Genomic DNA, 23,303 nt, shown 5'->3' with positions numbered 1-23,303 from the left:
ATCCCAGAGATGCAAGTTACATGGTGTGGGGGGAGCGGAGCGTGCACTCAGCACACCGTGTTACATCACCTCAGAGGCTGCGAACAGAAACACCCAAAATATGTAAGTATAACTGTCCAGAGAGTGAAACCTCTTACACAAAAGGTCAGCTGATTTCTGTCACAGCTGTTTCTGCCTCCCCTCAGTTTTAGCTCAGCTGAGGCTGAGGGGAAGCTCCTCTGGTGCCAGCTTCCACTAGGGATGGCGAGAGGTGTCGATGGAGGTGTCCAAGGGCAGTAGAACAATCAGTGTGGGAGCAGGATGCAGTAGTAAACTGAAGAGTAAAAAATTGTGAAGTGTGCAGGTGAAACACCCACGGGCTGGGAGAGGGTTGGGGCCGTAGGACTGGAGATCCATTTGCACAAGCTGTTCCCTGGCCAGGATTTGGGACCTGAGGGCACTGTGGCTACATGTGATGTGTTTCTGCTGCACGGGGCAGACAGTGTGGCTGTGAGGGCCTTTTACTACTATTTCAGTGAGGTGAAGTACCTGAATATCCCTCACCAGTCGCCCCTTTTTTACAGGTATTTTCTTGGCACGCTTCACCTCTGATGAAAATGGGTGACAGGTTTGGTGGTTCTATGTTATCTTCAACATTCCATAATTCCCAAATGTTTCCTAACAGCAGAATGAATTCTTGGAGGACGCTGCTCAGTCAGTGCCCTTGTTCTGGTTATTTTTGGAAACCTTTTCCTTCCTGTTTCATTCTTCTAATCACTACTCAGCTTTGACATTATAAGGAGACATCTGTAAAATGGGGAGCAGCTCGAGTCAGCTGCGTTAGCGTCACATAATGGGAAAAAAAGTATGAAAAAAATGGAACTTGGAATAAAAAATAGGCATGGTGTGCAGCTGTAGTGGAAAGAGCTTTGGGGAGCTTGAATTATGGAATCCTTCAGCTCCCACATGCTTAGACTGGGTTGAAATGCCAGCTGGTAGAATCCACAGATGGAAGCAGTTTGCAGTCTCAAAAGCCTCACCTCACACTGGCGCTTCCTCTTCTGTGTGCAGGAGGCAGAGCACCCTGGTTTATTGCTGTACCTTGCCCTGTGTTAATGTTTATGCATGTCAGGAGCTGCATATTTTAATATTTTGCTGGTCATGGAGCTTGTCCTTAACTAAAATCCTGGCAGTTGAGCTTTGTTGCCAAAAAAAAAAAAAAATAATTAATATTGCTTGCCCCAACAAATTGCAGCTGTTCAAGTCCCTGTGTATGTCCTACTTCATCTTGTGGACCCTTGGCTTGGCGATCCTTCCTCCCAGGAGGCTTGTGGCATGACCTCGGAGTACTGGCTGGCTGAAGGCATCATCTGCCTGAGCATGTTTCTGAGCTTGTTTGTGAGGAGGGACGCTTCAAAGTGGGATGTTCTGGACGAGAGTGGTGAAAGGGTAACACCACCTCTAAAGCAATCATACCAAGGTGTGAGGCACTGCTCTTTCAGCAAGTAACAACTGTTGCTTGCAACTTAAGTAATAGGTACAGGGCTCTTGGATGTGATGGCTGCTCGTTCCCCTCAGCTTTTTCCTCCCTGCCTCTGTAGGAGGGAGGAATCCACGTTTTATGCCCAAGACCATGGTGCACACTGGGTTTTTCTGGGATGGGTCAGACCCTGTTAAAAGGAGGTCAATATTTCTTGTCACTTAGTCATTTTTAGAGCAGGTGTCACCTTTACTCCACTCCTTGCTCTGTGGTGAGGTGAAGGGTAAGACAAGCTGGTCAGGGCTGTGTCACAAGGAGGTGAGCTCAGAACGGTGTTAGTGTGTTAGCTGACAAAATGTTTCCTGGTTACTTGCCCAACTACCATAGAAGGGAGCAGCCCTTCTCTGCAGGCTTCTGGCTCTGTGAGTGCCTGTGCCTGTCACTCCTGGAGCTGCAGGCCGGGGTTCTCCTGCTCTGCCCTCACATACTCCTAGTGAGCAGGCTGGAGGCTGCTGGAGGAGCAGCTGTGCTGACAAAGTGGGAGGAGCTGGAGAGGAAAGATCTGTGAGTTGACTTCATTAAACCCTCCATAAGGCAGGCCCACCAGCCAGGCCACAGGAATGTGTTTCTGTTACTGGTCCTCTGTAAATGAGCTCAGGGCTGTGCTTTGTCACAGCGTGCTCAGGGGCACTGGCAGCAGGCTCTTCAGAGCTGGGGTCAGAAACTGGGGGTGCTGCAAGCACAGCGAAGTGCTTCCCAGCTCGGCCTGCGACAGCCCCAGGGCCAGCTCTGCTCACATAGCACCTGCTTCACACAACATCCAAGATGTCAGAGGGGAAGGGGCAATACAGGCATTGCTCCAGTATAAATCTAGTGCCAGGCTGGCACCACTTTCCTGGTGTGTGCATTGTTAATGCTTAGTATTTGTCTAGTGACCTGGCATCTCCGGGAACCAGCCACACAAAGGGATGCCAGGCCAGCCTCTGCTGCTTTCCCCAGGGCTGGGACTGCAGCAATGCAAGGGGCATGAGTAGCAGTAAGGAACTTCGTGGTACTTTCCCTGATACAAATGGACATAAAGCTGAATTTGCCTTTGTCTGAGAAGCTTCATGTTTGGGGTCTCATCTGCTTCAGGACCAGTTCTGGAACATAATTTTCAGCAAGGCCTGTTGTTTGAGGCTCTATTTTTCCACAGTGGTTGGATCGTGCTTATTTATGGCTGACTTACTAGTGCTAGGAGGAAAGGGGATGGTAGTCTAGCGAGTACTTGATGCCAATCTGGGTTCAAAAACAGCCATCTGGCTTTTAGCTAGCACTGGAACATTCTCATTATTGGCTGTTAAAATACACTTCATGGCTACCTGGTGTATGTTCCCGAGCGCAGGTGGTGTAATCCTTGCTGCACCAGGTTTGGGTAGCCGGCTTCGCTGCTGAACACTGTGGCCAAATTCAAAGCATCTGCTCAGTGACGGTGACTCTGTCAGAAATCGATTTGCAATTCTGAGTTTGGCCAGACTATAACAAGCATCAGTTTGCAGTCTCTGTACTGGCCAGTGCTGTTCCTTGTCTGAACCCTGAAGCCTTCACCAAACGCGCTCTAATGTTGGTGTCAGGCGATTAGCACGGGTGCTTTTGCGCTAGCTCACCTTCCAAAAAGCCCACCTTCCCCTAGCTGGAAGCATGCTGGTCTCTGAGTGTGAAAATTCACCTGGCAGAGACATTTAATACAGAAAAGCAACTCAGGGTGTTACCTTTGAGGATGGCTGGCTAGAGCAGAGGATTTTGGTAAGTGGGGTGCACAGGTATTTTCTTTCCTATCATCACGTACCATGCAACATCTCCTGCTGGCAGCTGGCTTCATCAGCATGTCTTTGCTTCCATTTCTGAGTGTCATTGGTTCCTGTTCTTTTTCCTTTAAGTAAAGTTCTTTACTTGTATGTATCTGCTAGTATCAGAACTGCTTTGAAGCACCTGTGGTAACTGGAAAGTTAGGGCAACTGGTGTAAATTAATTGATTTTTTAAAAGTATTATTAACTTGTTTAACCACATTTCCATTTCAAAGGCTATGCAGCTGGAGTCTGTACTTACAAACATCCTCTTGGAGCATTGTGGAGTTCCAGAAAGACATGTGAAACTTCATTTACTCAGTGCTTAGCTTTGCTCCACGCACGTACACATCTGCCTAGTCCTGGGCTCCTATTTACACTCAGCATTATAGCAGAATTATTTCATGGTTGAGTGGGGTCTTGGCTTGAAGTCCTACATACTTTCACTGGTCTCATGGTTACATCAGGAGTTAATACCTTGCCACAACCAATTACACCTCCTCCCCTTCCCTCAGAAGCTGTTAGCGCTGCCCTCTGCTACCACCAGGCTGCTGGAGCACAGGGCCCTGCTTGTAGTAGCTCCCAAGTGTCACTAACAACTAGCAACGGGGCAGGAGAGGCAACAACTTCCCTGGGTAGGCAGAGGAGGGTAACAGCACTAATACAACTAACCCCTGCAATGTCTAATAGAGGTGGGTGCAGGTCCTGCTGCTCTGATCCTGAGGCTGAAGATGCCTGACCAAAGGTAGTTAACCAGTTGGCAGAGCTCTGTTCCACAGTGTCAGGACTAAGCAAAAGCATAATAAATTAGGAAGTCATGGGAGGAAGGGTCGTGGGGTAGTGTATGATATTTAAAAATCCACCTGTGATAGGGACAGTGACAGCTCCTGCACTTTACCATCTCTATGCAGTGTTTGTGGAATGCAGTTGTGAAGTATGTGCTTTGTCCCTCAAGCACTGTACTTACTTTCAACTTACTGCTGAGTGACATCAGGAGCTTCAACATCACCCTGTGACAGCAAGGCACAAGCAGCAACAGTAATCAAGTCTGCACACAAATGTTTATACAAACCTAACTGATCCCAACCAGATGTAATAAAGTACAGCAGCAGAACAAATTCATTTTGCCATAAAGAATTTCCCATGACAGGCAGAACCGACTCATCTCTCCAATACCGCCCACCTCATCTAGGCACCCTCAGGTCAGCGCAACCTTTGGGTGGGCTCTTCCTACACAGCTATTATTTGGAGATGGCTTTTACTAAAGATCCCTGAGGACCTGGCTGAGACCTCACCAGGGTCTCATGATGCGAAATACAGTTTTAGCATCACAAGGCACCAGTAAAAAAAAGAAATTATATATAAAAATCAATGTCTTCACTGTCCATAATCACTGAACCCTCTAATTGCACATCTGCTCTGCTTTATGTGGCATATTGTCACGGCCTTGGCTACTTACCATGGTCCTATTTCAAACTCTACAGTGGACTGTCTATCTTTTTCTCCACCTGTAATAAACAGAAGCAGCAATACTGGTTCTGTGTTCTGGAAACAACATATAAATACGTATTTTATATATACACATTGGAATATATAAAATAAAGAGAGAGTAGATCTAGCCAGAGAATCCAGTTTAATAGGCTGCTATACAGGAAGACTTTGTTCTATGATACATTCTGGAAATAGTTTTCAAATGTTACTTACAGATACCGTAGAAAATAGATACCAGTTTTATTGATTATACATCAAGATTCTTTAATAATTTAACCTGCTATTAAGTACTATGTACGATGTGTGATGGAAGGTGAGCGACACTTTACAGCACAATCTAAATCTAATAAATAGATCTGTATCTCACCACCGGGTTGAGCCACCGCTGCGCCACCGCCAGACTACAGAGCAACCACAACGTCACACAGGCTGGTACAGCTGCGCATAGCGTAATAGAAGACGAAAATCCCATTCCTCAAGCAGCTCCTCCTCCTTGCCCAAGGTTTTTGGCTTTGGTCTGTACAGTAATACTGTGTGTGCTTGTTTTGGTCCATGCAAAGCTATGAACAGTGTCTCGTTAAGAAAGAAAATAGAATTTAAATTCAAGAGGTATAGTTTCAGTTAACTGAGGATTAAACTGAAGTAGCTCTCTGGTCACAGAAAGGTTTGTACCTGCTCTTTCTGTGCGTCCATTTGAACGGGACAAGGGGCAGGGGAGGGAAGGAAGTAGCTACTTAAGTGTTTGAAGCAACACAGGTCTCGGTGTCCAGACTCTACACAGGATACTCTGTTAGCTGAAGAGGTTAGCAAGGATTGTACTTCTGTTACAGCACAGTGTTGGGAAAATACAGGCTGGGGGTTGGGGGAAGGGGGAAAAAAACCAAGATCTTGAAACTGGCACTTCTTTACCCACAGGCTTATCATTATCACACCATTGAGAACACTTTCACTCTGGAATATACAACATGGCTGCTGGGTTAAAACTGCAAACTGCATGTTTTCTATTGTCACAGGAATCAATAGCATACTCTGAAAAAAAAACAACGCCGCTGTTGCGCTGAATTGCAAGCAGTGTGCACATAGGCCAGTTTTACAGAGAGAGTTCCCATTAAAACAAACTTCAACAAAACCAGACCACGGGGAAACAAACTGCATATTTAGTAAAATACCGTTGGCACCACTTGCCAAAATGTATGATGCTGTAGTTTTACAGTCCTTACAGAGGAGAGGGCGTGAGCTTCACTCAAACATTTCGTAGTGGCGCGTTTGCCTTACACGGGGCACCATATCGATGAGCAGCCTGCAGAGGAAAGCACAGGGGTGTTGATGCAGTGACACAGGCAGGCCCTGCAACTGGGTGTTCTCTTTGCTTACAGGTTCAGAACTCAGAGGTACTAACAAACAGTGTTATCTTGCTTTCTCCTGATCAGAATTAATCGTGCCCCAAAGGGAATAGGGAACAAACAGGAGGAAGCACAGCCGCACTGAGAACCTGAACTGCACGGCAGCAGCTGCTTCTGGCTGGAGAAGCCATGGAGGGATTGGTGGTGCAGGGGAGGTTGCAGCAACCTGTTTCACACCAGGCTGCTCTAAGAGAAGAACTGGAGTAGTTGCACAAGCTGTAAAATGGGGTAGTTGCCAAAACAGATTTTAGTTTTTTCTTTCATTAGCCTTCACCATCTCTTGGTGAGGCACTGGCTGAGCACATGAGCAGACTCCTGGCAGGGATGTAGCCTGAGTTTCAGTGGCTCTACAAAAGTTTCTGAAGCTGTTTAGTATGTTTAAATGTTTTTTTACAGATTTACCTCTACAGTTTTCCAGAACAGTTAGTTTTACAATGGAAATAGTGATTATAGTGATTTTTTTTTTTCCCAAGAATAGTATTCCCCATTAAAATGTTCATTTAATTTTCCAAGTTTAAAAAAAACCCCACACAGCTTCCAGATGACAGCCCACTGCAGCCTGGCCAAGGTCTGCTTCTCAACAGGCATGATTCCAGCTTGCTAAGGTGCTATGTCTCCCCATTCTGTTATGGTAGAAAGGGGGATGAAAAGCAAACCCCTTAGTCAGATTCCATGCAGCCACAGGAAATTGTGGCAGTATTGAAGTGCATGGCAAAGCTTCACTTGATTTTATTCTACTTCTGGTGTCATGATCAAGAAAGCATCTTCAAACTCAGTAGAAAGATTTGAAACACAACTGGATAAGCTTCAGTTCTGAAGTTGATATAGGGGAGGGCCAGGCTGGAAATTGCTAGCAAGACCATTCTTTACACTTGGATACCTTACCTTTAACCTAGACTTTCTCTGGAAAAAACAGTGCTTAGAAAAGTGCCATAAAAGCAACAGGGAATGATTTTTACCAGAGATTTGTGGTAATTTTTCCAATTTTTCAAACCCTGTATTTCCAAATTTAGGTATATAAATGCCTTCTAAAATTATTCAAATTTCTTTTCAAGTCCTGGCTTCTTTATAACTGATGAGACACACACAATCTTTTATCCCTTTCCACACACTCTGCTCCAGTATTGGCAGCCAGTCTAATAAATTCCAGTGACTGATTTTACTGGAGTTACAGAAGCCTTTAAGAGCTATGGCTTATTACATTAAGCAGCCAGTGTGCTGCACATACCAAAATACCTGTGAGCAGGAGATACTCACTTGATTCCATAGGCAGATATTGTAAGTCCAATTAAAACTCCTATACTGCCATCCAGATACCAGACAGAAGAATTGTGCTTAAAAACTTCTGCACTAAGAAGGATGGAAAATCCCATTATTCCACCTACAAGAGAGTTGAAACCTACAAGAGGAAAAAAAGAATAGTTAAAGAACAGATTCTCAAGGAATTTGCTTTAACCATCTCACCTAAGAGGGGGGAATCTGTAGGGAGACAGGGCAAAGTTACACCAGTCCCACCAGAAAGGGTGCAGACCCTCAGGAGACATCACTGAGCGGTGCCTCTGTTCATTCTATTTGCTGCCTGTTTCATACAGCTTTCACCTCTTGATGCTAATTGTCCCAACAGCAAATATTCCTTCAAAATACTGGACCTGCTACACGTTGACAGCCAAGCACTTGTGTCTCTTGTAGGTTATCCTCACGAATGAGAGATCTCAGAGCTGTAAAACAGCACAGCTGGCTGGCTGCAGTCCTGTGCATGACTGCTGCAGCCCAGCTGTCTTCCAAAGAACATCTTCAAAACCCAGGTACCACTGATGTGTGTGCAAATATCCCTAATTAGTACTTCAAGGGCTGCTTCATAAGGTACCCAGAGGCTCTCAATTTCTCTGAAAAAGAGCAAACTGGAGGCCAGCAAACCCACAGAGCTCGTGAACAGGAAAATGGTTTTACACAGCAACGTTTCAAAGATGTTCTCTTGAAACCTTTTACCTGTGCCATGTATTAATGTCCATGTCTGTGGCACAGGGGAGAGGAGAAACAGGATGGTTTTAGGGATATTTTCTATTTATGCCTCTATGCCTTAGGCATATCACAGGTGCTTTATATCTATTATTTGCAATTTTTATGAACATCATTTCAGATTTCTCTTCCTTTTTTAAACCCTTTCTCTTTGCCTCCATGATGGTCCCTTCAAAATTCTCCCACAGCTTTTGACATACTTAATGCCATTTTCCTCCAACTCTTCTCTGACTGGGTTATGGTTTGGGCTTTTTTAAAGCAATCCTTGTATTAATTTTTCCCCAAATTCCCTTTTTTTCCCCCCCTCCATAACCCAAAAGACATCACTGCTACAAAACCAAATGCCCCTGAAAATCTATTCATTTGGTAGATGCATGTACCATTTAACCTAGTTAACAAATGAAAAACAAAAAACCCAAACTTCAAATATCCTATTTGATTTGGTGAGTCAATTCTAGGCAGCTGTTGCTTACAGTAGCCAGTTTTTCTTCCAATTCCCCATGACCACCAACAACATCACACACTGAACTTCACACATTCCTGAACTTCACTCCAGACCTCACACAGCCACTCCTTACCTAAATCATATTAAATCTTCCTGAAAGACGTGGTTAAAAATTGACCTTTCCTCAGTATCCCTACAGCTGAAATACTTGCACAAGCCACACAAATGTTTTGAGCTTCCAGCCCTACAAAAGAAAAAAGGCTAGGGGACTTTAGTTTTTTGGACTTAAGGAGTGCATTCTACAATTGGTTTCACAGGCATTGCATGTAAATTCCTGATTATTGAATGAATTATGCCAGTATAGTTAAACCATGAGACAATTACTCTGTCAACACTCTCGTCTAGAAGAATCCTCACCCTTTTTTATTCCCTGGGAATATGACTTTTACTGCTAAGACATGTCAATGAAATGTAGTGTGTGTTTGTATCAAGAATATTTAATTAATTTATACTTAATAGTCTCTAACTATAAATTGAAACCACTGTTACTTCCCCTGCTCCAGTCAGAATCAAATCAGCATGATATGCAAAAGGCAGGAATAATACATTTTTTGCCATTATTGGCTGATGATTCTAAATGATCTAAAAGCTACTTACAAAGGAAACTGTTTTCTCTTCCTGACTGTCATTCAGCCAAACCTTTCTTTGCTGGCATGCCAGAAAATCACGTCATGGCTACAGGTATTAATGCAGCTGCCACGCTCTGTGCATAAGGCTGGGACAGGAAAAAAACAGGTGGCTAAACCTGGGAAGGAAACAGGTTCATAAAACCTACAGGAAAGCTGGCTGACATCACCTAACTGTCACACATCTGCACTTGCCCTCAGAGATGTTACAAACTTCAAGATAGGAAATGGCTGGGCTTAGTATCCAGAAGGCCACGAGCTTTGGCTATGAACAAATTGTGCAAGTAACATTTTGCATTATTAGGATTCACACATTTAGGCTTTGAAGAGACAGTGCTGTCAAGTCCTACACTAAGCCAAAGTTACTCTTTAAAATAACTATTAATAAAGATGGACATGCATAAGGGAGAATTTGCTGTCTTGAAAATAAACCTACATTTCAGGAAGGAAAATGTATGGCTTTGTTACTCAAAAGAGTTTGTTGCTCTTACAAGGCAGCGATCGCAGGGGGTAAATTAGCAGGAAACAGAAAACACTAAAAAAAGGAGTGCTAAATCTGTCTTAGCTGCTGAATCATATTATCTCCTCCTGGTTGTTAATAAATCAAGTATAAATGTAAATATATCTTGTGAAAGAAGATATTTAACCACACACAGTAAGACCAGCCTCTTACATTTTCTAAACTAGTTCTGAGGGAGAGAAAAAGAGAGATAAAAAGCAGCTCCAGGTAATTGTATACTTTATTCCCTAATTTTTTTAATCAAAGAATGAGCAGTCTCCAGCTCAGAAGCAATACAATTTGCACAAGGATGTAATTATGGGGGAAGAGATTTCTGCATCATGCAGGAGACCGATTCAGAGCTAGAGTGATTCAGGAATTTTTCAGCTAATATTTTGTCTGAAAAAACCTCTCTGAATTACAAACAAGATACATGTGGTTTTTTTTAAATGGACTGTTCCTCATTTGCCTGCCTAGGCACAGTTCTGACATGCTCAACACATCCCACTTACACTCTGACAGAAGTCATAGTCCCTGGTCTGCAGCTCCCAGGATGCTTTCCAGGGTCCTTTTGGCAAGTTGGGGATCTTTTAGTTTCAAAGCATCTAGGGTGGCAGAGTCCATAGAAAGGGTAAGATTACTGAACAGTGTGATCTGTTCAGAAAGAATCACAAATTCTGGGAGCTTAATCTTAGCCTCTGCACTGCTGTTTTGATCCTTTTTTTGCTTATTTTGTGTTTGTAATAAAAATACTCACTAAGTATTTATATGAATGGGGTGATATAAAATATAAATACTCATCATATGTGGCATTGCACATCACCAAAACAAATTTTATATTGTTCAAATTAAAGCAGTTGGATGTATTCCTACAGTAAGCTGAAAATAGAACTTCCTTAAAGTGAAACCTTAGCAGAGTGCAACAACTTATGTACCACAATCCATGAATCATTAGCACCCTACAGTGTGTGCTTACCAAGCATTTCAAACTGTCCCAGGCTTACAGATAAAGTCTGGCAGAGATCTGTCGGGCAGGGTGAAGTCTCCACCATCACTGTGGCCTCACTTGTTTGCAGAGCACTTCCCCATCACTTTGTGAAGATTTACAAGCTTGAGCATTGTTAGCAAGAGGTGTATCTAGGCCTACTGTTAAAGTGCACCTTTAAGGATACCTTTAAAACCAACACCTGAGCCAACACAGTGAGGTCTTCTAAGGACCTAGTAGATGAGATTCACACACACACACACACACACACACACACACACACACACACACACTGCTCCACCAGCTCTCCTGAGTGGCAGGAAAAGCACTATGGTGGCAAATCACATCTGCAGAGGGTATGTATGAAATGAAAGATGGTTGTGAGTCCTGCACTTTTTGCAACAGACTTGCTTTGGTACCAAAGAATGTTTATCAATATGGTGATAGGCACTTTATATATATAAATATGTTAAAATATATATAACTGTAGGGATTAAATTGTTTACCAGGCACAGGCAGTGAGGATAGCTGTGACTTCACTAAAGCTATATAAATTGGTGTCCTATCTCCCCTCTGTAGGAACCTCTGACTAACACACCCCTCATTTATTATATGCTTTACCTCTAACTCTCTATTATTGCTTACTATCCAAAATTAGCTGTTTGACTTCCACCAGACATACCCATTTCAGCTGAAGTATGTAGGAAAGAGGCTGGTGGTACCACAGGCTAGGGTTTTGGGGGTCTTTTCCTGACATTTCCTAGTGGCACTTATTTCAATGGTCTTCCACAGTTGTCATTGTGCAGGGCTCACACACAGCCTGTGTGTCTACATTACCTGGAAAAGCCTTATAAACGCAACAGGATGGACTTCACACTCACCATCAGTTATCAGTGCTCTGCTTGTGAGGACCTTCCCCAGCATAAATTTGATTACTGCCAAGACAGTGCAAAGGATTCCACTTAAAACGGAGACGCTATACAAAAAGTCATCCTGAAAGGAAAGATGTCAGACATTAGTATGCCTCCTGGTCCTGGGCTACATAATAAATGACAAATAGTCGTAGTTATTGTGTAATTATTGGTGCCACTGAAGTACACAATCTGAGAAAAAGATTTCCTGAGTTATGGCATCGACAGCTGGTGCTTATTTGGCTTATGTTGCCATCAGTAGCTGCTTTTGCAAGCATAACTGAGGGCAGTTCCAAGCAACCAATTTTGAATTGACCCAAACTGCTCAGAACCAGGAGGTTATATATACCTGCAGGCTGATTGCAAACTGTGGTCTGCCTCATGCAACCAGCAATGAAGTCCCCACATGCAGGATAAAGGCTTGAGAGCAGAAACCCACTTACCAGACCTCTGTTGATTTTTTGTGTGAGAAGTAACCATTTAATATTGTTTCTGATCCTGCACTTGCTTTAGTTTTGTTTCATTACCTTCTTCTAAAGTAAAGTCTGGTCCAAGCTACATCCCTAAGAGTTTTGATACTGATATGCCAAGTCAGGTTCAGCTCTTTCTTAGGAAAGAATTTTTCCATGGATTTTCATTTCACAGCTACAGAAAAATCCCCATTGCTTAATTTTAACCTATAACGTGGGCTCCCTAGGCTCCCTCACCAGAAAGCTGAGTGTCTATGTAGAGCAAATAAGGACAAATAATTATTGCTTAACACGTGTTTTTGCAAAGGTTATCTGGAGGCACCTACCTCTGCCTGCAGACTACCTGGTGTTTGGCTGGAGTGTGAAGAAACACACACTGAAACACCAGCACTGGAATAAGGTGCCTATAAAGGGAGTCCCCATGCCTTGCTCCCCACTGGAGGTCCATCAGCTACACAGAGAAACCCAAGCGAGCTCTTAAGTCAGCTTGCCTGCCATCTAACCGCAGAGCTTTGAAACAGATTCATTCATTACTTGTAATAGAAACCTTAACTTAAGCTGTTGCATCACCTGTACAAATAAAGGAAACAGCAAGAATTTGTATTTATTTTTATCTGTGGATAAAGTCGGCCAGTGCCACTGGGACCCTGTTACTGATTAAAACACTCTGGCAAAAAAAAATCCACCCTGATAGTAAACATTGTCACGATGATTCATCATCAGCTCCATCCATTTTCATTATTTTCACAGCAATTCAAAACCCAAAGAAATAAAAAATATGGTTTTGAAAGCTGCTTAGGAAGATACTGGGAATTAGATTACTGGTACAACGTACTCACATCCAAAATAAATCATTCAATGTATTTTTATACAATTTTTTAATGTCATATAATTTTCATTCTCTCTAGGCCTGGTACAATATTAAATATTAAGACAAAAAAGCACTTAAGGAAAGAGAGTAAAATAGAAGCAGTGAGAACAGAACTCAAGAGGTAAAGGTAGGATAAAAAGCATTTGTAAAATTATTCTAACAAATAATTATTCTAACTTAAGAGTCTGGCAAATTCGGATTGTTCTTGAGATTTTACTTAATCTCATCTAATATTTTATTAGATGTTTTACCTAATATTTAATATGCTACATGTGTAAGACCTCAGAATAACCTGAAGCAGAATGATACGCTCCACCACCCTCATGATCACCACGCCAGGCTGCGGAGTGCCATTCCCACCCTGTCCTACAGAATGTGAGCTTCCCAGAGATGCACGGGCTTGGCTTTCACTTTAATCACTTGTAACAAGAAGCGTGGCAAGCAAACCCCCCCTCTCACTACATGGTGAGTGAGGAGGGGGTGGAAAGGGTGATGCAAAGGGGTGCACAAACTTGATGTGCTCTCAGCTGTGCACAGGCCAGTGGCAAGCCCCAGATTTCCACAGGCAAGGTGTGTTGGGTGAGCGCTCGATGGAGTAACTCACTGTTCAACACTGCATTTCTCCCGTGTCTCACTTGCCAATGCTCAATGACTACATGAGATCTCTTATTTCATCATCACTCCACAGAGTCTCCAAAAGCTTACTGAAGGCTCCTAGGCATCCCTAGCATCCCTACATCTTCTCTTCGTTGTTCTCTTAGCAAAGCTCAGGCATTGTCATTAGCACAGAAGCAAACATTGTAGACCCAGTGACAGTGACAGTATCAATTTGCTGTCAAAAGTTATTCTACAGTCAGCCTTGGGCTGACAAAAGGCTGTTTTCCTATACCTGTGATGTTCTTGGGGATGGACCTGTAAACAGGTAGAACTTCACATAGTTTGGGAAAAAAATATGAATCTCAATATGAGCAATTTTGATAATTATTGTGAGAGATGCTCAAAACTCCAAGTATTTAATTAAGATTCTTGAAAATTTTATGCTTTATTCCCTGTTTAGCTTGTTTCATTGTTTCTTGTCATGGTACATACTATAGATTTTTGGAATTAATTCAGACCTTTTCCTGCACATGTCACTAAACCCGTAGTAGAAATGGATCTTGCTATTTGCTCAGTTATGTGGTTGTGATCAAAATTAGTCTAGCTGCTTTATTGGAATCCAAGAATGACTCAAATGTGATAAAGATTTCTGAATCAACTCAAAGTGAATTAATGAACAAGAATTTATTTCATGGAAGATTCAGGAACTAGAAATTCTTCCTAAAATTGGTGGGTTTTTTTCCTGAATCATAGGGGCAATCATTTTATTGCTATTACTAATGCAAATAACCACTGGTAACGCAGAAGACCTGACAAACCACAGCTCCTTTGTTACCACAGTGTACACAGAAAGGGAAGAAATCAAACAGCCTTGCTCTCCATGCAAACACCTCTGCCGTTTCTTGCCCTGCGCTGTGCCCAGAGGGCCCTGGGAAGGGAACACTCCTTGCTGAGGCTCTGAGCCTCCGAGAGGACGCAGCATCTCCCGCACCCCGCCCGCTGCGTGCAGCTCCTCCCGCAGACACCGGGAGGCGGCAGACACCGCCGAACTGAGAGAAGACAAACCAGTGCGGGGAGGGGGGGGAAGGAAAAAAGATCTTCACTTTCCTCAGTACTTTGCTGTGCTTTCTGGGCGTGCAGGCAGGCAAGAGCTCCCCTCTACAAACAAGGTGTTGCAGCTCTTAGAGATGAGCCCAAAATACACGGGGAAGCCCAGCAGCCTGGACAGAATTGGGCTCAAAACATCACCTCAGCGCAGCCTTGGTCCAGCAATCAGAAGCTGGAACCAGCTCAGGACAGTGGCTGGCTGCACTGGTATGCTACAAGTAAGAACATCGTGGTAGGAAGTGCCTGCAAAGAGGGATTCACTGAATTACTCGAGGGAAGGCTGCTGTGGGCTAACCCCCCAGGGCTGGAGCTGGGGGACTGACACACGCACTGTGCTGCAGCACTATGGGCTCTCAAGGGTTAACCACGTCAAACTGTGGCTGTGAAATGATTCCCATTTAACTAACCCATCCTTTGGAGAAATGAAGAAAAGAGAAGCCATAATGGAGATCTAAATTAATAAAATAAGCCTGGCCATCTGGCACCATCTCCCTCTGGATCTTCCCGCAGCCCTGCCCTCTCTGTACCCCTTGCCTTCCCATCTGACAGTCATTAGGAGCACGAGATGCATCTAGCCAGAGTCACCGTACAGGGCCCCGGTGTTATTTTAATTAAGGCAGCAGCAAATTGTGACAGATGATAAAAATTTAAATTCTGATAATTTCCATATGATAAAGGCTTTCTCAGCATGGCAAATAAAGCTCTTTCCTTCTCTATTTCTTTTCATCATATTCCCTCATTACCACTGTGCTGTGCATGAGACCTTAATTAAAGGACACTTATATTTTATTAGATGGCTTTGTGTATATAACAGCACTTTACATAAAGTAAGGTGCTCATCCTGGACTGCCACCTCATTACACAGCACTCTAACAGTTACCATGTTCCCATTTAAGGTTTATTTTATGCAAAATTTTATGCAGTGACAGTTTCCCAAAAGCAAGCTTGCCTGGGATGCTCTTTTCTTTCAGTCCCAGAACAGGAATAACAGAAGTCAGCAGGCAGCCTTCCTACACTTCATCCAAATGCTTGTCCTCGCCAGCACAGCTAAGAGGGATCTTGAAAAATGCAACAACAGTTCTGTCCCTGCTCTCAGAGATTTCACCAAAAGAAGATCTATTGCAGGGGAAAAAAATAAAAGCATACCACAGGGAACGCTTCAGTACTTGGCTTATTAGGTGGAGATATTTTAACCCAATTCCCTGCCAGTAACTACATTTCTGCTGACTTGGCTCCTGATCTTTTCCTAGAATGCAGATCACTAATTCTGACCCTAAAACTTTGCCCTGCTTTCACATATTATTTCTACCAACTCCCTTCTCATTCCCTTGTTAACTACAGCCCTTTCACTTCTACTTTTGGGATGTAAGAATGTTCTCATTTTACCCAATGTGTGCAGTGTGGAGAGAAAAGGAATTCATTGATACAGGAGGAAGAAGTCATGTTCAGTGTTCCTCCCCAGTGGTCACAAAGCATACAATACTGACTAAAATCTACGTATGATCCTACTCTGTGGTCCTCCTTGGTAGCTCATTCTAGTGTGACCCCAAAACAAGCTGCTTCTACTGCCCAGGTCAGCTGCAAGTCTCCATTCTTCTGCCTTCCCCCAGCTCCATCTGTGAACTGCCCAAAGGCTGATCCCACCTCCCCAAGTCAGCAGGAGCTGGAAATTACTAGTACTACCTTTTCCATGCCAATTTTACTCCCTCTCAGAGAAGCCAGTGTCTCATGGTGTTACACCTCTTCTCTGCTGAGCCTGGCTCATCTTGGCTGAGGAGGCAGGGACGCGTTACTGGAACACTACAGATGCAGTTGGCAGGAGCGAGGTCATGGCTAGCACAAACTGAGCTCAGTTTGTGTTGCTAAACACTAATTTTGCCAGTCTCTGCAGCTCACCATCTGTCCCACAGGTTCTAACAATGACCATTCTTCAGTCCACGTGACTGGTCACTCACCATTCTCTCTCCAGCACCCATCAAGTCCTGCTACCAGCTCGTTCCTCATCCTCACCTCCACACATGTTCCACTGCCTCCTGCTCCTCCAGGTCCCTCTGCCACTCACACATCATCTAGGCATGCTTCCTGTCAGATCATTAAAAGCCCCTCTGTGCAGCATGGTGCTTAACCAAAAAGGACTGTTTTACCCCCGCTTTCCCCTGAAAGACTCTGTGTATATAAATGGTAATGGAGATGTTCCTAATACAAACACTTTCTCTTTTTTTTTTTTTAAAAAAAGGTCTAAATCTCTATCACACTTTCTCCCAAGTAATAAATAGTTTATGCAATCAGTCTAGAGGGAGCTTCTGGGAAGCTGGAGGGTCTTTCTTGCCAACTAACTTCAAAAGGGGCAAGAGTTTTAATTGCACTTCACTGTCAGAAAACAAACCAACAGCCCCGTGTCTGACTCAAGCTGGAGACAGTCTCTTCACATGGTGATATAAAGACCTATTATTAGTACCAAAAAATATGAATGTTTAAACTTGTATCTTTGGTGCTGACATGCTGTGACAAAGCAATTCCACAGTGCAGAGCACTTCTTCAAGAAACAGATAACAAAGACAGGGTTCACTGAATGCTGCGGCAGGGGCACAGGGACCAACAACTGAATCCAGAGAACTATCTTAGGTGACCTTAGGACTCCTGCAGAGGGTCTGCTTGAACCTCTGAGATCACTTTTGCTTCATATTTTGCCAGAATTCACCTACATTGCTTTAGCATCAAACAGCTATACACCCTAATTTAAACTGGTATTTGCCTGCCCTCAGAAGTGCCTCTCTAGTGAGGCTGCTGTTTCTCCAGTCAGCAGGGACTGAGACCAGTCATACATCTCACATAACCTACCAAGTGGCTAGCACTTGCCAACTTTTATTTCTTATCACTGTGTGGTAAAGCCTGAAAATGAGACTTTCCACCAATCCCTTGAACAATGACTGGAGCATAGCTGATATGTTTTTCCTATCCCTGACTTACTAACTGGTTCATGTATCCACAATGTTCTCACCAACCTCTGAAAAGCACAAGTGTTAAATTCACTGTTTAAGGGCAAACCATACATAACAGGTAACAATTATAAAATGGGATTCTAATGTATAATTAATGTAGATGCTACTTTGATATGAATTTGGAAAACAATAAATTATATATATATAGATCAGAAATTTATAGGGAAGTATATATAAGGACATACATATATATAATCACAAATATTTTTTGCTATATTGTTATTGAGCTGTAATTCAAGTGTTGGAACTGTTAAATGTATTTATGATGTATTTATTATATACAATGAAATTAGTAAATAAATCAGAACTCATAAAAGCTTCACTGTGTGATCCCTGGCTTCCCGTCTCAGCTCTAATCAATAGCATATGATAGAATTACACGCAGCCTAATCCTGCAAGTGAATTCATTTATAAAAGCATTGGAGGCGCCACGTCAGATGTGCTGCACCTCTTTTGTACACAAACTGATTACATTTTTCCTTCTTTGTTCTGCAGGAAATGTCAGAAATATGGCATGATGCTTGCTTACTCTTGCAAAAAAGTGTCCTTTGCCATACTAATGAGGACAAATGCCAAACTGCATTGACATTACATGTGTTATACTATTACCTAGGGAAATGCAAGCAGTAACTGAATAGTAAATGGATATTGATTTACAACCCCAGGTGAAATTAAAACAGTCATTCTCACTGTGGCTGGGTTGGGCTTTTTTAGCCTTCTTTAATAAACAAGAAAAGGTCTGTGGCAAGAGTCAAAATAAAATACGCCGTTTACACTTAAACTATGTTTATACTACCCAAGAATATACAGTCATTGACATGAAGAAGGTAAAGGGGCAAATGAAAAAGGATTTTTATCAGAGGATGGCAAACATTAACGCTAGCAATGCAAATGCAAGACAATGGTCAAAACCTAGGCTTAATTTGCATTTAAATGCCCTTCTCAATATATTTAAAAAAAAAAAATCACTAAAATATACACAGAAGTTCAAGCATGAATATTATGCAATATTACTATTCCTTTTCATTTGTAATGAAATGCGTGCATACCAAATCCTCAGGGTCAGCAGTGGTTGAGGATATCGCTCTCTGAAGCACCAATAAAGGAACTACCATTCCTTTTCCTAGTGAGAATTATCTTATTACAGCTAAAATCAGTTGGAGAACAAATGCTGCGAGTAACAATAAGGGAACTATTCTGAATCTGATAGCTAGGGGGGAAACAACCTAGTAAATCATTTTGTAGCCAACAAGAAGTGATTCTATTTTGGGTTCAACTTGTAGAAAAAAAACCTGAAGGTTTTATATTCCAAAGGTAATACATATTTGACAAGTCAGGTGTATTGAACAACAGCTAAAATAATCAGAAATCTTCATTCCAAACTCCCCAGAAAGAAGACCAGCTGGCCTACTTCTTCTAGCACTTCCAGTAAGTGTATTAGGAACAAAGAAAAGGGGGATGGGGTGGGGGAAGAGAAAGATCTGATCAGTGAAAAACATTTCCTTAGGGGTCGATGCTATGAAACCGAAATAATAACTGCAGCATGCCGTGCTGAAGCAGACCCTCAAAGAATAAAGATTCACAGCTATGTAAGAAATTCACAGCTATATGAAAAAAAAAAGAGAACAGCACAGACAGAAGTGGTATTTGTAGCTGTGTTCCCACACATTAATGGCACATCTCTCTTTCCTGAAAAAAAAAATTAAAACTTGTTTTCTTTGGATTTTGTGGTTTTTCCTATTTTTTTTGTTTTGCTGGTGTAAAAAAGCAGGTACACAGCTACTCCTCATTGCAAACATACACATAAGTGCTTGGGCAGATCCACTGTAGATCACAAGCAAGTGTGACTGAAGATGTTGGGAAGGGCTGGGGATGCTGTATGTGCTCTATAAAGCACATGTACACACCTACATGTTACAGGACATCTTACCAAATACATAAAGATTTATTTTATGAATTTAGAAATGTTAATTAAAAATATTTTCTGGCAAATAAGAATGGAGGTCAGAGCTTGATAAAGAAAGTGACTTGTGAGTAAGCGTTGATGCATGCAGAAACTGCGTCTACATACACACCCCCACACTAATTGGCCTCCAAAGGAAAATGAAGCACCTTTGCAAATTCAAAGTAAGGTTAGATGACAGACAGATCTCTCTGGAAGGGACATGAAAGATTTATTCTCATCAATTACTCCTCCATACAGAAATCAGAGACCTGACTCTCACTAAAATTAATGTCCAAGCTTTATACTTCTCACTGCCTATATTCTGGACTGGCAGCTTCCAGACTTCTTGGACAAGCAGATCCCATCAATTGCAATATTTCTCCTGTATCTACCTTATCACCAACTCTGTAGTTCCCAACTTTATTAATTAAATTAATTAAAACCACAATAATAAAATCAATTCTATGGATCGGTTGTTGGAAAACACTGCTCTGCATTGCAAATATTCAAAATGCTAGTACCAAGGGTTGTGTCTTGAAACCCTGAGGATTAATACATGTATCAGTTTTGTGAAAAGAAGTTTTTCCCCATGACAGTTAAGTATTCTGTATTAATATAAATACAGAATTATACAGTAAGAGTATAATTAATTCACTGGCCAACTCTCCTGACACAGGATGCCATTTTTCAGGGCAGGCTTCTTTTTAATTATTATGTAGAGTACTGTGCACAGGGAAAACCCAAAGCTTACCTAATAGGGACAATTTCTGAACTTTCTATTAACTGTAAAAGATAGAATCTGCAGTTAAAATGCTGTAAAAATACCAATTCAGTGCTCAATAGTAATTTGGGAAAAAAAAGAAAAAGGGATATATTGTATAAATCCCTGGTGACCCCTAGGAATCCTGGGCACTCTTGAGGCTTCCCCATCTGAAAATGGAGACAGAACAAAAAAAACCCAACAAAAAAATCCAAAAAAAGCCCCAATGCACCACAAAAAAGGCACAAAGACAGTCAGTGACTACAAAATCTAGGCCTTTAGACCAACACAGCATGGCCACGGTTGCTGTTGCATGTACAACACATGTACTACCAGGAGTCAACATCATGAACAGTTACCATTAAAATAATCCATAGTTCAAACCAACTATCTAATTATTCACATTCTGCCTTACAGGCTATTTCAAAGGTAACTACAATCCTTGGCATATCAAGCAAGGTAACTAAAAGGAGAAATACACTAGTCTCTGTGTTTCCCAAGGTTTTGAAGCATTTAAAAGGATTACAGCCTGTGCCCAAAGCATGTTTAGTGACATACACTACCTAATATTTATTTTTATTTAACACAGACAAAGGGGTAAACCATACAAAAGCAGAAAAGAATGGCAGAAGCAGCATTAAGAAATGCAGGAAGTCAGGAGCTCTAATTGCCCTCCCTGCCAGTGCAGATCAGGAGCTGCCATTCGCAGGGTTGCAGTGAAATTACATTTGGCATGGAATACAAGAGAATTCAAACAGGTGACTGAAAAAAGCCTGATCAAGCTAAACCTGAGCTCCTGTCCTGTAAATTTGATAGCTCCTGTCTTCAGCCTAACAAGAAACTGTGAACATTTAAGTCCCTTACAGGATGGGGTACTCAAGGTGGAAATGCCATTAACCTGTAAACATGTCACTCTCGCTTCTCTGAATCCTGGTGAGGACTGTCAGACCTGGGGCTGAAATCATCACATGAAATGACAAAAAACCCCCACTGCAGACTCCTGTTTCTAAATGACCACATAAGCAAAATAAAATCTGTATTCAAAACATTTGAAAAAGCATTGCAAATGATTTCTTACTTGCATTAATTTTATATCTTATCTCATCGGCAGTATTTTCATGACAACTCTAGTGAGTTCCACTTCAAGGACAACAGAATCTCCACATCAAAGATCTCATAAATCCTTTCCAAAGCAGTATTTTTCTTGCTACGTGCATATTAAGACAGATAAGTAACCAATGTATTTTATATGCAACAAGAAATATAATGAACTTCGTGTAATTGATCCAGAATGATTCAGAAGCAGCTGACTACACTTTTAGATTTTAAATCATAGCACCTCACAATTAACACAGGCACTTAATTGCTTGCCCTGTTTCATATTTAAGTGAATATTGCTCATATCATACTATTTTCTCCAAAACTCAGAGAAATTAAAATGAACTCAGAGAAATTATAACTGGTCCAAGTTTTCAATTATGACAAAGCCTCTGAAGTTTACCACACATGAAGTTATAAAAAGAAACTTCATAGATCTGAGAACATTGCAGTCTAACATCACATTCATCTTGAATCTCCCCAAACAGTAGAGCAATGCACTCCAAACTGTTTCTGTCTTCAAGACTGACAATACTAGCTTTGTGTTCATCATCCAGTTGGGTTTTAGCCACGTTATCTCCCCTAAAATTCAAGTCAGACCACTAAAATGTCACAAAAAGCTTTGAAAAAAATAACCACAATTTCAACGAGCTTTGCTTCAAGAAAGACTAATAAAGATGTAAACTGTACCAGAAAAAAACCCCCATGTAACCGTGGTTCACATGTGAAACTTCTGCTGAAGCATACGTCTTCTTAGTCTAGTACAGAGCTCTTCACCCTAGTTTTATGCCAGTTTGTGACACTGGTGGAATTAGACTAAATTTCTTTGGTCTTAATGTTCTGTTCTTGCTCACACCACCAGGATACTTCCTTGGCACCAGCGTAGCACACTAATATGAAATCTCAGTAACACATGTGTCATCATCAGAACACATTTCAGGTCACTATTTTGATGTAGAACTCTGTTACTTCACTGCTATGCAAAACCCCATTAGCAAAAAAATGCTGTTCTTTTCTTTTTCCCTGTATGTCCATTAATTATAACTAAATTATATGATAGGGTATTACAGTAATTAGTTCTATTAGTAATTAGTTCAATGGTGGTCCAAGAAGTCAGCAAGTCTAGATAAAAGAGTAGAGCCAGAAACTTCTCTGCCTTACTGATTTAATTTGAGCAGATTTCCACCCTTCTAAGATGCTAGTGGTATCGCCTTGGCAGCTGCAGATTAGCTGAGAACATACTCTATCAGCAAAGACACAAACTACTACAAAGAATGACTATTTCTGATGAGACACTGAGCAGCTACTGGAGCATTACGCAAACAGAAAATCAGCATCAAATTCAGGCACAGCAAGAGCAACTGAAAAGGTTTCTATTAATCAATGTCCTTTTCCCCCAACTGTTCTTAATGTGGCAACTCATACACATAACAGCTCACTGGCCATGACTTGCAGCAGCAATGCTCGGTCTCCACATTTTTCAGTGTTACTCTTAGTTTACACAGAGATATTTCACCTGTCATGCAACCCTCACTGAATCAGTTTTTTCCCACAGGGAGATGCACTGAAAGACTTTGAAATGAGAAACCTTGCCATGTCATCTAAGACACACAGAGCAGAAGTACCATCTCTTTTTCACCCCTTATTCTGAGCTATTTTCCAGGCAGAATGGCAAGGTATGAAACTCCTTTACGTGTGTGTATGCAGCTTTCAGCCTGCCACCAGCCA

At 42.0% G+C, this 23,303-nt stretch overlaps 1 protein-coding gene across 1 annotated transcript in view; it reads right to left on the bottom strand.

Annotated features, from left to right (window-relative positions):
* Positions 1-6,016: 6,016 nt before the first annotated feature.
* Positions 6,017-23,303, bottom strand: part of TMEM163 (transmembrane protein 163) — a gene marked incomplete at both ends in the record, with an annotated part of 91,861 nt that continues 74,574 nt past the window's right edge. The window contains 3 exons of the mRNA XM_084265292.1: positions 6,017-6,077; positions 7,438-7,579; positions 11,696-11,807. Of these exons, the coding sequence (XP_084121418.1) occupies positions 6,017-6,077; positions 7,438-7,579; positions 11,696-11,807 (315 nt within the window). The remainder of the gene's footprint in view (positions 6,078-7,437; positions 7,580-11,695; positions 11,808-23,303) is intronic.

Source organism: Gallinula chloropus, assembly GCF_964237585.1.
Source record: "Gallinula chloropus genome assembly, chromosome: 5".
Classification (NCBI taxonomy): domain Eukaryota; kingdom Metazoa; phylum Chordata; class Aves; order Gruiformes; family Rallidae; genus Gallinula; species Gallinula chloropus.
The sequence above is the reverse complement of the archived record's forward strand: the minus strand, read 5'-3'. Positions and strand labels throughout refer to the sequence as shown.